This window comes from Vigna umbellata, chromosome 2 (genome assembly GCF_029865625.1).
Source record: "Vigna umbellata cultivar VRB3 chromosome 2, Vumbellata_1.0, whole genome shotgun sequence".
NCBI classification, from domain to species: domain Eukaryota; kingdom Viridiplantae; phylum Streptophyta; class Magnoliopsida; order Fabales; family Fabaceae; genus Vigna; species Vigna umbellata.
Window position 1 is genome coordinate 14,273,278 of NC_142166.1, and position 11,412 is coordinate 14,284,689.

Sequence of the window (11,412 nt, forward strand, 5' to 3'; positions counted from 1 at the left end):
GTATGGATTAATTTTAAAATGATATTGCAAACGAATTTGTGAGATTAACCACTACATGCATTTCGTTGGTTAGAAAGGATTTGATGGATTTTTAAATGTTTTTACCATATTATTTCTGCATTTTACGAGAACTTTGTGACTTACCATTTGTGGTGTTTGTGAATTGGGGATTAGTTTTTCCCCTTGTTATATCTATCACATGACCTAACATTTATTATGTCTTGAACACACCAGATAATAATAATATTAAGGGTTAAATATGTTTGTGGTTCCTTAACTTTCAGCGAAAATTGGAATTAGTCTCTCTTCAAAACTTTGGACTAATTTAGTCCCCAAACTTTAGAAATGTGTGAATTTAGTCCTTTTAACCAAATTTTGTTAACTTTATTTGATGTTTCAAACACATTTATCAGTGAACATTGAAGCAAAAATGTGTCAAACGGGATAAACAACTCAAATGCTATCATGAAACGCACTTAAAACATCAAATAAACCTAACAAAATTTAGTTAAAAGGACTAAATTCACACATTTTTAAAGTTTGGGGACTAAATTAGGCCAAAGTTTTGAAGAGGGACTAATTCTAATTTTCGCTGAAAGTTAAGGGACCAAAAACATATTTAACCCTAATATTAATAATAAGGTTTAATACATCATTTAGGGGTTTGGTTCAAAGTAATCCTACCTTTTAAAAAAGTTCAGTAAGACCCCATATTTAGTTAAAAAATGTTCAATCCGGTCCTTTCCGCTCATGCCGTTAAAAACATAATGGTGCAAATGCCACATCATCATCACCATCTCCAGACAAACCCTAATTTCTCTCCAAGAAACCCTAGCCGCCGCACCATCCAACGTCGTCACCACCATCCTCGCCGACAGTCGTCGTCTCCAACACATCATGCACCACCACCAAAGCGTTTTCTCCCTTTTGTTGCACCTCCATCACCTTCGCATCTCACCGTCATTCTCGCGCCACCACCCAACGTGATCCCTTGCTATGCCGCGACCACCAATCTTCACCATTTTCACCCTCGCACCAGCCAAATCGTCGTCGCACCAGCAGCACTGCCATCCAATCTCCACCATAGAATCGTCCACCACTAACCACCAGCAAAATCGGTAGCTACTGCAGATCGCGAATCGCCACTCTTTTCCACCACTAATCGCACTGCTGCTTGCCTCCACCTGCAACCACAATCAGACCTGCAAGCAAACCGTGGAGACCTAGGGTTTCTCGCGTTCTCGTCGCATAACTTTGGTGGTGGCGTGTGATGCGTTGGAGAGGACGGCTGCCGGCGAGGATGGCGGTGACGGCGCTGGATGGTGCAGCGACTAAGGTTTCTTGGAGAGAAATTAGGGTTTGTCTAGAGATGGTGATGATGACATGGCAGAAACTTTTTTTTTAAATTAAAAAATCATTTAAGTCTACCTATTAACGTTTGCCACGTGCTTATGAGATGTCACGGTGACATTTGCACCGTTATGTTTTTAAGGGCTTGAGCGAAGAGGACCAGATTGACATTTTTTAACAAAATATGGGGTCTTATTGAACTTTTTTAAAAGGTAGGATTACTTTGAACCAAACTCGTAAAAGTAGCAACCAAATGATGTATTAAACCTAATAATAACAATAATATATATAGATGTATATATATATATATATATAAATAATAAATAATAACATTAATATTAATAAATAATAATAATAATATATTAATTTTTATCAAAAGGATAAAATAGTAATATTATATTTTAATCTATTAAAACTTTTTTTTACCTATCATATAAATATAATCACTCACATAGTCTTACAAACTTCACTTTCAAATCTACTTATTTTCATTTTTAAATCTCTTAAAAGAAACACCACAAATTTATCCACTCAAATTCATCCAAATTCATTCATACACTCTTCTTGAGTAGTGTATATTGGATTTCAAAGTCAAATTCCATCAGCAATACCATCTACTTTAAGTTGTTCTCCTACAAAAATTCATTGCAGCAATTAAAGTTTTAAATTATGGTGGTTAGTTCGGATGATGAAATGACTTTCAAATAAGCATTGTTGCCATTTTTCAACTACAAATAAGCCTTGCATGATAGCAAACATTCCATTCTTAGGTCACAAAAGTATCATACATTGAAGAAGAAAAAGGAGTGTATGGCATTGTTTTGTTAAATCATGAGGGATGAATTGTTCTTAAAGCTCTTTCAGAAAAGAATCACTTTATTTTTTTTTTCAATTGTTTTAGTTTGAAGGCCATGTATTTACTTTCATAATCCAATCGATACAAAAATTGAAAAACAATATAAAGGAGAGATAAAGAAATAAAAAGATCACACAATAAATTCATACTAGTTCATATTCAACTAATCTTATATCGAGTTCTTAGTTTTTCTCTTTTGAAAAAATTGTTTTCACAATGGAATAAATATTTGTACAAAGCAAAACAACAATTGCAAACATAAGACAACAATCAACTCTTGATTTACTTAAGATTATATCACTTATAAGAGGATATCAAACCTTTATCCAATTTTGATCAATCAAGAGGATATATTCTTTATCAACTCTTGTTATAAATGTTGATTATAGTGAAAAGTATGTATGAGATTAATCCCTCTTATGTTAAATATACACATCCTCTGTTTATAATAAAACAAATATAGACTAAACTCAAAATATAAATAAAAAATAATAATAAACTAATTAAAGATAAAAGATAAAGATAACATATCTAACACTCTCCCTTAAACTTGTGCATACAAATTGAATATATCAAGCTTATTACTAATATAATCGATAAAGACTTAGTGAAAATATCTGTTTCAGCACCCGAGTGACACCAAATTATTAATGATTTGTGAAGGTGACATAGAAGACGAAATATCAACCCAGAAGACTCTCCTTGAGCAACAAATTTGGAAGGTTGCTCCATGTAAATCTCATATTGCAAATCGCCGTTAAGGATTGCATTGTTGACATCTAGGGGATAAAGAAGTCATTGTTAAAGAGCCACCACAATTATAATTAAATTAACAAAAGTCATCTTTGCTAGAGAGAAAAAGTATATATGGACGGGTCAAACGCAATGGTAACAAAAGGGAGGTCAGAAGAGATAGTAGTAGAAGAAGCCATGGATTAACAAGAGAGAGAAACCTTAAAAATCTAAGATTCTCTAATCAAAGCACTTGAAAAAGAAAAAAAACAATATCACAACAGTATCAATGCGGAAGGAGTGAAACAAAGTGTGAAAGACGATTGAAAGGAGTGAAGGAACACCATGATAGGGCCTCTTGACACAGGAGTGAAGGAACAACCATATGCCTCTTCAAAAGCCTTTGACTGAAAGAGTGAGACAGTCTCTGCAAATGAAGGAACACTATCTACCACCGTAAATGGGCATGGTCTTCAAAACGACATTGGGAGAGGAGAACACATATGCGAATGATGTTGCTAGAATAGAATGAAGGTCATCGGAAATCATCGAGAAGAAGGAATAGAGGGGAGGAAATGATTTGCTCTGAAAATCAATTTGGGGAAGGAATACTCCAAATTTTGATCTTATTTCATCGAGAACATTATCGACGGTCCCAAATCCATCGGTAAATTATATCACCATTGCATTACTAATGGATATATCTACCGGTAAAAGAATAAGTGAAGTCCTCTGATAAAAGAATAAGTGAGGTCCTCTGATAAAAGAATCAATGCAGTTTATCGATAATTCCGTTGGTAAATCATGCTTACTGGTAAATCCAAGGCCATTGGTAATTTTCTGCTAGTAATTAACATTTTTATTGTAGTGAATGTTATAAATCTTTGTTGGTAAGGACTTGGTTAATAAAATTATATGGTGTAATTGAATATTTTTAGTAATCCATCAGTAAAAAGGATGCTAAACTTTCATCAAATCTGATGAGATATATCTTATTAAATCCAGGTTATAGGGACGCTTGGGATGAAGGAGGATAAGGATGAGAAAATTGAGAATGAGAAAGAAACATAGGAGTACAAAGAAGAAAAAACAAGAACAATAACCAAATCACAATAATTACCTATCAATAACTATCAATGGATAAATACTCATGTGATCTTAGTAATTACCAATGGATATCTCCTAGTTGTCGGTAAAATTGACCGACAAACATTTTATCGACAACCATCAATAATTTCATGAAAGATTTTATGAAAGATATAAACGAAGGTTTTGAGTTGTTTTATGGGTAAAACTTGGATAAAGTTGTTTATATGTGGTGTTACATGTTACGAGAGATTACTCAACCTTACAAAATTAACTTGTAAGATGTGATTTACGTCTATTTATATATTATAAATTATTTCATTATAAAGTAACTCATGACATTACTCTAATACTATGTTAAGAAGTGTACTTTAAATTTAACCTTACAAAATTTACTTGTAAGATAAGGTTTGCATCAACTATATACTAAAAATTAACCTTATTTTTAATTGATATGAGACTTTTAACACATCCCCTCATGTCGAGGCATATAGGTCTCAAGCGTGAGAGTAAATATTAATAGATAGTTCAATAACGGGTGGAACAATATATCCAACAAACAACAAACTTTGATAGGATAGACTCTAACTCATGTTATGATACAATGTTAAGAAATAGATTTTAAATATAACTCAAACTTAAAAAATTAACTTGTAAGATGATGCTTACACCCACTTATATACTATAAATTAATCTTATTTCTAATTAATGTTAGATTTCAACACATTTCAATTCTTATTTTGACAGTAGTAGATTTCTGGAAATATCAAGAATTATAGCTAAATTTGGTCCACGCATTCCTTCTACTTCTACACGTATTCTTGATTGTAAGACATATTGGAGAAAACGTGTGGATAGGAAACAAGTATCTATCTCACTGTTACAGCACAATGTATGCAGTATCAAAGGTGGGTGAGAAAAATGAATGTGGACAACTTAAACTTGATTAACTCATTGTCAAATTGAGTGACAAGTGGTGGTGAAAACAAGAATGAGATAAGCCAACCAAGTCTTGCTGAATGAGAGCACAACACCCAAAAGACAGTTTTTATTCAACAAGTTTTGTGCCTAACTTCCTTTGAAGTTGACAGATGGGATGAAGGACTTTGTCGAAGGACAGCATAACGACAAGAGCTATCCTTTCCGTTCAACTGTGTTTATTCAAATCTTTGGAAGACACGTCAACTTTTCACATACAAATTTTCTCTTGTTTGTCAATGTTAGAAATCAAGTTTGAGTCTAATGTTCAAGTTGAATATAAATGAGAAAATTAAACAATATATCAGAATATACAAGAAAAAATAAATTTATTATTTTAAGGTTTTTGGTGAAGATGGTACGAGGCTATCCATGGTAGATACTGTCCCGAAGTGATTGGGTGCTATACATTGTGAAAACAACAGCATATAGCCATATATTACATCTTTCAAATGGAAAAAGAGAAAACTATACGATAACTATGGAAAAATAATAATTATTATCAGAAGTAGGTTTTATCTAACCAAGGTATTTTCCCTGGCTGCTGCATCAATTTTGAGATTACAAATGCAAGGTGTAGCAGAAATTTGTATATCTGGTGAAGAAAACAGCTCAGGGGAATTCATGTTCCAGTACTCTCCATTTCTTGTCTTCTGCTCAACCATGCCACAATCTTCACTTGAAACAGCTACCTTTTTCCAGTTGCACCAGATTCTCAACATTATATACAATAATACTAAGCATATCAGAGTTGAAGTAAGGACAATGGCTACTATGATTGCTGCTACTTGTGAGTTTGACAGCTTCATTCTCGTAGCTTCTGAGCATAATGCCAGTGGAGGGCCACACAAGTGGTCATTATTCAGAAAAGAGCTTAGTGGGAACCCTGAAAAGGTTGATGGAATGAGGCCATGAAGATGGTTATTTGAGAGATTTAGCACATGAAGGCTGGTAAGTTGACCAAGTGAAGGAGGAACTTGTCCTTGAAGATGGTTAAAAGAAAGATCAAGTCTTTCTAGCTTCATGAGATTTCCCAGAGATGACGGAATCTCACCAGAAAAGAGGTTTCTACTGAGGTCCAATATGACTTGCAACTCAGTGACTGCTCCTAGTCCAACTGGTATAATACCTGAGAGGAAGTTCTCCGAGAGCCTTAGCTCATACAGCTTAGAGCATTGCTGAATTGTTGATGGAATGTGGCCAGAGAGACTATTCCTTTGCAAGTTGAAGACGTTGAGTGAAGTAAGGTTTCCAATCTCTAGAGGGATTTCTCCAGAGAGATTGTTGTGATGGAGAGAAAGCTTAAGCAACTTTGAGCAGCCTCCAAGCTCAGCAGGAACTCTTCCATGGAAGTTGTTGAATGAGAGATCCAGCTCACCAAGTTCTTGCAAGCTTCCTAACCACGGCAACATTTGGCCACTCAATCTGTTATTGTTCAGTAGAAGGTGTTCAATTTTCTTGCAGTTGGAGAGTTGAGGTGGCACATGTCCTGTTAAGTTGTTGAATGATAAATCAAGGAAGTTTAGCTTAGTGAGGTAACCAAGTTCAGAAGGAATGGTTCCTGTGAGATAATTGTTTGCAAGTCTGAGACGGGTGAGATCTCCAGAGTTGGCTAGAATAGAAGGGATGGAACCTGAGAAGCTGTTGTTTGTCAAGTCCAAAACAGTGAGAGAATTTGAACCAGTCAGAGGAAAGATACTACCTCTGAACTTGTTATTGGAAAAATTTATGATTTTAAGGTTTCTAAGAAGAGAGAGGGAATCAGGTAGTGGTCCTTCAAAGTTGTTGTTGTAAAGGGTAATGGTACTAAGTTGTGAAAGGTAACTGAATGTGGGGGGTATGGAACCTGACAACTTGTTATCTGCTAATGCCAATAACTGAAGCCTTTTACAGTACCCCATGCTTGGTGGGATTGGACCTGACAGATCATTTTGCCTTAAATGGAGAACAGTTAGATCCTTTAGCTTACCTATAGTCTCTGGAATGGGGCCATAAAAATGGTTTCCAAAGAAGTCAATTCCAGTTAAGCTTGTGCAGTTTGTTAACTCTCTTGGAATAGGTCCAGACATCTGGTTATCATAGAGGTAAATGGTGTTCAACCTCTTTAGCCTTCCAATCTCAACTGGGATTTTTCCTGTGAAAGAGTTTCCAAACAAGAAAAGACTTCTCAAGCTACTGATATTTCCAATTACTGGAGGTAGAGATCCAATGAAGCTGTTGTTGTTGAGCATAAGATCTGTGAGATTCTGTAGTTTGTCCAGGTTGGATGGAAGCTCACCTTCAAAACTGTTGTCAGAAAGGTCAACCTGTTGGATTGAGGAGCAGTTGAGTATCCCCAAGGGAAATCCTCCAGAAAGCTTATTCCTAGCCAAGAACAGTTGCTGAAGTTTAGAACCTCTGAGGCAGAAGTTATATGGAATACCTGTTAAAGCATTATCAGACAGAACCATAGTTTCAAGATTCTGTAAGTTGACATTAAGGAGAGTCAGTGATCCAGAAAGGTTGTTTCTGGATAAGTCAAGTTTCTGTAGCTGGCTCAAACTGTTAAGCTCTGAAGGAATTTCACCATTTAGTTTGTTTCCAAGCAAATTGAGGTATGTCAAATTGGAGAGAAGACTCAAAGAGGTAGGAATTGATCCAGATAGAGTGTTATTAGCCAGGTTCAAAATTCTCAATGATTTAAGAGACCCAATTGAGGAGGGTATTTCTCCTTCAAGCATGTTGTTTGATGCTGCAAAATTCTGGAGCTCTTGACAGCCTTGAATCTCTTTAGGTATGAATCCGCTAAGATTGTTCATTTGTAAATCAAGAGACACAAGATGCTTCAAGTTACCAACCTCAACAGGTATGCTTCCAGTTAAGTTGCAGTTGGCTACACCCAACACTGTCAACTCACTCAAGTTGCCAATGCTAAGTGGGATTTCATCTGCCAAACTGTTATCTCCTAGTCTAAGAACTTGCAACTTACTCAAATTACCTATCTCTTCAGGAATATTGCTGGAGAGATAATTTGAGTACAGAAGCAGTATTCTTAGATTTTGAAGCTGCCCAAGTTCAGAAGGGATGGAGCCTGTGAGGTTATTTGAAGACAAATCAAGTGCTTGAAGAGAAATTAGGTGACTGAACTCACCTGGAATGGAAGCTGATATTCCTGAGCCAGACAAATTAAGGCCTACCACATGTGCCTCATCAACATCACATGTTATTCCATTCCAGCTACAAAAATGAGTAGTTGGAGACCAGTTTCTCAGGGCTCCTGATGGATCAACCAGTTCTGATTTAATCTTTAGAAGCCAGTAGGATTCTGCTGTGTTGTCTCCTAGAGTTACAACAACAGCAATGGTTAGTGGTAGAATAAAATGGCACATGCAAATGGAACCCATGGCTGAACGTGCGATCATGAACTTCCTGATAAATAACTAGACAACAGATAAAATGGTCCAAAGGGTATGCTTTGGGGGGCTAATTCCATATAAAGGAATGGAGAAAAACGCTGAGAAAGGCCAAGTTTTGCAGGGTATAAATACAAGAACTAGGAAGTGATGGAAGAAATGATGAACAACAATTATACAAGTTCAAGTGCTAAGATGTAAAATTCGACTATAAATAGTTCCGATGAAGCTACTCTGCTCAATATGTCATACGACAATCGTGCACTTACACGTGGAAAATGAAGAATTTCACATACTCTTGTTTATTAATATTTTTAGACAACACCACAAGAAAACACATACTCTTGTTTATTAATATTTTTCTCAAACATGGATAGTGTGATGATAATAGATTTTCTTTTGGCTTTAAACGGATATTGGGTAAGCACACCTTTCTACTTTTCTCAGTTTTACCAGAGGTTTGGTAATACTGGTGTTTCTTCACCAACTCTCAGAAACAGAAAGAGCCTTTTAAGATTCTTCAAAAATATTAGAGTTTTTAAAAAAGTCAAAGCAAACTTCGTAGCTTAAGAGAATCTCACAAGAATTATAAGAATTATAACGTGACTTAGTAATGGTTGAAAGTATTATCTCAACTATGAACAAAGTCAATTTAAAAAATACATATAGATGCAAACCTCACGTAGTCTGTGTGTTACAAATCTCGCGTCGATCAAAGATAAGATAAATTAATAAGTGAGTGTAAACCGTTTTATGGAATTAAGTTGTCAAAAGTGTAAAAGTATTTGTAAGTTTATTTTTTTTACTAACAAAATTTTAAAAACTAACAAGTATCGATAAAAAAGAAAATAAAAAGAAGAGAATAATTAAAGAATATTTATCAATAAAGTTTTGTTAAGAATTATAAAATTTGAACTCATTTTTTTATTATAAGATGCAAGTTTCATGTTGTGCAAGGGAAACTACCTTTTCCTATAGTTTCTTATATTTGTTTTGTAGTTGGTATAATTTGAAAGTAATTATGCAGAGATAAGGGTAATGATGGTTTTTTTGTTGTTGTTTTTGGTGTTAGAGTTAAAGGGCAATAAGCGAATAAAGATATCCACTAATCCCTTAGATAAAAAGGTGACAGAAGTGGGTCACTTTCTGTAACCTTTTGTTGATCCTGAATTTATATTCACACTGCCACTATGCAAATTCATCGAATATTCACTAAGAGAAACATAGTATGATTTGACTTTGCAAGAGTTTTGGTGAATTGAACTTCAAAATTTGTCAACGAAACAGGTATAAAGCCATATTGACATGAGAATACTAGATGATCTTCAGGCTTCACACACGCGCACTGGTCTGGCTGGCCATTACTGTCTGCCAAGAGTGACAAAATGGTTCAAGTTTTCTCAGGTTATGCTTCCAAATCTGCATCATGATATCTCAGAAAGTGAGTTATTCATCATGACACGCGCGAAAGTTTACCACTAGTGCAATCATATCCACACGTAAGAGCTATCATGCTTTTTTTCTTTTCCTAAAAGGAGAGATTTATACATACTATACTTTAACTCGATTTAAATAAAGGATTCACAATATTTTTAATCCTAGATCTTTTGAAACAATGAATATATAAATCTTGTTTTAAGGTTTACTTTTATCATTTCTATTTTATTTAAACTCATACTTACATTGTTTTCAACATATTAATTTGATGAATGCTTTGAGAAGAAATTCACTGAACAAATACAACAACAATAAAATTTGAATTTAGTGAGATCACTTTTAACATAAAATATGAAGATAATATATTTATCTCTTTTTCTATACCCAACAAGGAATTAATATCATTCAAAATACCATATTCGAAGTTTTACTTTAAACAAGTCCATACCATATTCAAAGTTTGGCTTTAAACAATCCATGAAAGAGTGGTTTTTTTATTCGGAAACTGTACAATTATACAAATTGCTATTTATTAAAACCATCATGCATGTCGTTATTAAGTTTAACTTTGAATATGATCATGAAAGAGTAGTTTATACTGAAGCAAAAGTTTCATATTAAAATTATTCAAGTTCTGACTTTCAAACATCAAATAATATTATATGTATATATATTTGTTTTTTTTAATTCATTGCTAGAATTAATTTAAATATATAACGAGAATTAATATTTTTTGTTATTCGGAAACTCTCAATGAATTATCGGTGATTAATTCTCTTCAAAGTGGAAAAATCAATGGACTAAGTTTTCTCTCTCACAGTAAACATATTCTCCGTGCACGTGGTGAAGAGTTAAATTTCTGACAACGTGCTAATCCAGTTATCATTTACCAATTTACTGGTAAAAGAGGGATATATTATTATATATTATTATTATTTATAAAATTAATTAACACAAATAAATAATACGTATAAATACAGATAAACCTTTCAAATTATCGTTTGCGCATATTAGTATAACTTATAATTATATAATATTTTATCCCTTTTGTTGTAATTTTCTATATATTTTTTATCAGGGAATATTAGAATGATGTAGTTATTTTGACAAGCAAATAACCTTTCTCAATACAGAGAGAACTTTTAAAGTTGTATTTTTCACTCTTTTTAATTTTTTTTATATAAAAAACAATAATACTTATTAGGAATCTAAATGTAAGTTGAAATCTTATATTAAATAGAGGTGAAAATTTTGAACTACATATTAACAAAGCCATTTAAGATTTTAGAGAATGTGATCATAATTGAATAGGGTTGAATCTATATACCTAAATATGGGAATTATTTACTCTAATGTTCAGTGTCATTTGCTTTGTCCACGTGTGAAGCACGTGTGAAGCACATATGGACATTTTTATTGAGCAATCAAGTTGCCTAAGGAGGATGCATGCGTGTTCCTTTTATCTACTTTCGTGTTAAAGATGGTGCGAAAATGAAAGAGGAAAACTATGCCAAACTATGGTCAATTCCATAATAGAGACCTTCACCTTCAATATTGAAGTTAAAAGTTGTTTAGAAAATA

The 11,412-nt window shown here is 33.9% G+C and overlaps 1 protein-coding gene across 1 annotated transcript; it reads right to left on the reverse strand.

Annotated features, from left to right (window-relative positions):
- Window positions 1-5,385: 5,385 nt before the first annotated feature.
- LOC124831206 (uncharacterized) lies at window positions 5,386-8,711 on the reverse strand. The gene has a single exon (XM_047305118.2). The coding sequence runs from the start codon at window positions 8,401-8,403 to the stop codon at window positions 5,518-5,520; it is 2,886 nt and encodes a 961-aa protein (XP_047161074.1). The 5' UTR covers window positions 8,404-8,711; the 3' UTR covers window positions 5,386-5,517.
- Window positions 8,712-11,412: the final 2,701 nt, after the last annotated feature.